Source organism: Amphiura filiformis, chromosome 1, assembly GCF_039555335.1.
Source record: "Amphiura filiformis chromosome 1, Afil_fr2py, whole genome shotgun sequence".
Lineage (NCBI taxonomy): Eukaryota > Metazoa > Echinodermata > Ophiuroidea > Amphilepidida > Amphiuridae > Amphiura > Amphiura filiformis.
Window position 1 is genome coordinate 91,382,813 of NC_092628.1, and position 4,401 is coordinate 91,387,213.

The 4,401-nt window shown below is 36.0% G+C and overlaps 1 protein-coding gene across 1 annotated transcript; it reads right to left on the reverse strand.

The window, feature by feature from the left end:
- On the reverse strand, positions 1–3,550 carry LOC140157432 (uncharacterized). The gene is made up of 2 exons (XM_072180635.1): positions 2,897–3,550; positions 1–2,509 (listed from the first exon to the last, which is right to left on the reverse strand). The coding sequence occupies exons 1-2, from the start codon at positions 3,514–3,516 to the stop codon at positions 2,395–2,397; spliced, it is 735 nt and encodes a 244-aa protein (XP_072036736.1). The 5' UTR covers positions 3,517–3,550; the 3' UTR covers positions 1–2,394.
- Positions 3,551–4,401: the final 851 nt, after the last annotated feature.

The window sequence follows — 4,401 nt, forward strand, 5'->3', positions numbered from 1 at the left end:
AACACTCAATTATAAACGAATACTTTTGTTAGCCAAATCCAAGGAAAAACTACTCACGAATCTGAGAAATCCGACAAATCAGAAACAAAGGCAAGAACTATTTCAACCGTCACGAGTGAGGACACTTTCTAGATCATGTATATGACCCACTGCTAAAATCAACATCACTTCCGGGTAACGATGATGCGTCGTTAGCAACCAAGTCTCGCGGGAAAAGCAGTGGACCAGTTCATCTGTGATCAAGCCATCAGCCAAGATGGCGAAAGCTCAGATTCGTGAGTAGTTTTTCCTTGGATTTGACTATGATCTCAACAATCCTACCAAATTTACTGAAAAACACTCAATGCTCTGGACGGCTCTCTGAAATAATGACCAGTGCAACTTTGTAATTGGCTATGATGACACAGAAAAGGATGCTATTTTCACTATTTACTCGAAGGCCAAAATAAATTCCTCTTTTCGGGATGACTGCGCTTTATTGGCGTAATCTAAAATATCTTATTGGTTCACAGACTGAACATATGTTATATATAGCACCTTCTCTATGACTCCAAATGGATTGATTCAAAGTGCTCAACTTTGCTATATACATTGCTGTACTAAATTCATATAGATCACAGCTCACTTAATTTCATCTGAAGATCTGCCCGAAACTCTCTTGCTTTTCTCTTTTATACCAAACTTGTGAAACTTGAAAGTCCCAGTTATTAATAATAGGAAATTTTCCAGACATATAGATTGCATATGCAAGTAGAAATATGCAATACTGTCTTTGTTTAATCTAGACAAAATAACATTGATACAAATATTTTTACTACAGTCAGTCCAATTAAATTCGAAACCTCTGAGTCAGGTGAATGAACTGAGGAAAACGTATTTTAAAACACCCGTTCAATGCGTCATGTTGGAAAGAACACGCACACTTTAATACCGAGATGCTGTTGACACATTGACACAATGTAATTGAAAATGGCATACCACAAACACGGACACAATAACAAAACGATGTAATCACAAAGTTCACGATTTCAACAAGACATTGTTTACATTTCGATGACTAGTTCAACTGTGTACTGTTTTCATCGTTTTTATTACATATAACAGTACACTATAAAAAAGTTTTTACCACATTTTACCACATACGGTGGGAAAGGGGGACAATATTCCAGGGACATACGTGGATTATTTGTGATCGAATCTTCTACCATCAATAGGTTATTCAGAAGCAATGGGCTATTCCAGTTGAAATCCATACATCCCCTATGGAAGACATGACCTTAATCTTCTGGCTCTTGGAAGATAGCCCAATGTCTACCCTTTTCATATAACTGCTACAGCACTCTTATTCAAGGGTTGGAAGATCCTTCTTAATCAGGCAAGCAGGAAAATACATATTATTTGCGGTGATTTTACACATTTCAACGCCATTTGTTGCAACACGGTTATCCCATTCTTTCTTTCTGGTATTTAGCATCATTGTATTAACCCAGACTGGTAAATTATGATTGCTGGCACGATTATAATAGGCAAAGCAGTAAAGCACTGATAATTTTCCTCAACTTCAATAATATCGTCTTTGCAGATGCAATAATCCATGTGTTCAACGCTCGTGTAGATTTATATGAATCATTTGCACTAATTGGTGATGCTAGCAGCAAAATTGAGCGAGTCTCAATTACCATACCCATTGTGGGTTTTCTCAATTCAAATGTAAAAAAAGAACGATTTATTATTTAACTTAATTCCCTAGATTTTCCTTTTAAATACTTTTTTTGCTGATTCAATCGTTCATTATAGATGATATTTTTCATATGTTTCCATCGAGATAATGCAGACTGGACAGCAGATTATTGACAAAGCTTTCTCTTCAAATATCGTAAGTTCATGAACCGTCCTGGATTGTAAAATCTTTGTAACAAAATACATTGATGACATTTTACTGGCCATTGTAAACTTACTCCATATTTGTGCACCTGTATTAGGAGAGACGCCAATTATTATAATCCTTTTCAAAGATGACATATAAGTACATTACAAGAACTCAAAATTCAAATATGTATATTCGTATAATAAAGAAATGAAAAGCACTCGCGGTTGACACTTCAAGATGATGTTTCACGTTGACACTTTCAACTGGATTTACTTTCTTACGGCTTTACATCGTGACATTTTGAAAATCCATTAAAGCGATAATAAAGTAGCAGCACAGGCAACACAAGTGACACAATATTTGTGTCACACAAAAGTTGAAATGTGACACCAGACTTTTCTCATACAATAGCTGAAATGTGCAACAGTAGTTCCATTGTATCACAAGAGTTATAAACTATTTCACATGTTTAAATCACGCGTGACACACATATATAACATCTGGTCATATTTTGAGACAATGTTTCAAATATATCCTTCCAATATAGCTTCTACTGAACCAGGATTGGTCATTGTTGATGATCTCGGTTTTGTCATAAGAGGTTGAGAAGATCCTACTCCGCCTCCTTCTCGATATTCCCTATTTTAGAAAAGGAAAATAAGGAAAGCTGTAATTGATAAACATATTAAAGGAAAATTGACGCACATTTTTATTTCAGTTCAATGATATTATTTTCAGGAAAAAGCCAACCACCTCGGTTAGCCACACTAACAGAAAGTATATTTTAAAATAAGTGATGGTCAATGTATTGTCAACAATCAAGCCTATGGTGCCAGATGTCTGGTCTTCCTAATGGCAAACCTTACATACCAGCTTTACCTTAAATTTAATTATGCCAATGTGAAATGGATGTTATTTACAATTAACAAAGTCCTTTATGGTTCTTTCTACTTGATCATTTGCCATCATATAGACAATTGCAACGAAGACCCTAATATATATAATAATATATATCACTGTACATACCTTTTGCCATCACAGTCTTGCGTAGGCAACGATTGTGTGGAAGTGTTGAGACCATCTTTCCTAGAGCCAAATTGGCTTTCCGAGATGTTTTCATTTGCACCTGATCCAGTCGAATACATTGTTGGTATTAATATTTCACATTGTCCTTTGGTATCTAAAGCACCTGTCGGTGAAACTCCACCTGAAGTTGAAGCAGTGGTATCCGATGCTCGTATTGGAATGTCTTTCCGCCATCTGGTACACATACCATACATCCAATACATGCAAGACGAACATAACATTACTACACCTATTACTAAAGCAGGTGGACCTATATAAGCCAACATTGGATGCAAAACTGGCTCCACATTGCCAGTTACTGTCATAATAGCACCTCCAAAGGCAAGAAACAGGCCAGTTGAGCCTAAACAAAACACCCAATTGCTAATTTTGTTTTTAGGTTTCCATAAGGTATTGTGATTGTGTGGATCTAGGTGATGTGTTTGATAACCACCACCTCTAAGTTCATTTGTGTTGGAATCATCCTCATTGTCCTCGCCACATGGATCATTGATATCAGTGTCGTCATTGCCATCTTCTGTGTTAATCACTGGGATTGGGTTAGGAATATTGGTGGTCATGATCGGATATTTTCCTTTCAAGTCTTACTGCTTCCTACGGATCTGTAAGTATTTGGAGAAACAAAATTCGAGTTAATGATCTTTGTTTACAAAAGAACACAGTCATTCATTCAGTACTTTGTGATCATTTTAATTTTACTTGATCAACTTAGTGGACTGGGGAATTATATATGGATGTGGTTTGAAAGACATGCGGTGCTCAGGAAATCCGGGGTTTAAAGATCTCTCTGACCAATATGCGATTTCGCACACTGGCCTTTCATCATCTTGAAACATCGCTGTCCAAGCTCCACCTCGTCGGAGCTCACGGTTGTTTGATGTATATAGAATTGGCTTCATTTCAAGTAAAATTAGTAAACTATAGGTGGCGCTATTTATCATAAATCATATTTCTTAATTGCAAGGGGTATGTAATCAATACTGCCATTAAATAGAATTAAATAAAAATTAAAGACATTTTCGAAACATATTTCATCAAAAAATAAAAGGAAGTATTTTAAAAGCTTGAAAGAGTAATTCCAGTAACTAAATAGCGCCATCAATCTTGTCATAAATAGACACATTTTATATCCGAAAAAGCTTTTAAAAATGCTGTGAAAGTGAATAATTTGTAAATAAGGGGAAATTGAAGTTGAAAATGATTCAAAAGCATCTGTATACATTAGCATGATACCGCTTTTAGCTGTTTAAGCCTAAAATTGGGTTGTATATGATGTTTTGTTTGAACACCTAATAAATGATCGCATCAAACAATCAATAGGTAGGGTCTCGTAGGTCGCAACACATCTGCATTGAATCACCGGGCCATCATCTCCACCAAGACCAAATTGCGGACCAGGAGGTATATCTGAAAAGGAGTGAGAAGGCACGTTAGCGATAGTATAT

What these genes read in the sequence shown, in the direction of transcription:
- LOC140157432 (XM_072180635.1), bottom strand. Translation starts at nt 3,516, where the DNA reads ATGACCACCAATATTCCTAACCCAATCCCAGTGATTAACACAGAAGAT. An exon ending in CAAGACTGTGATGGCAAAAG is followed by an intron (nt 2,510 to 2,896) that starts GTATGTACAGTG and finishes TTTCTAAAATAG; the next exon opens with GGAATATCGAGAAGGAGGCG.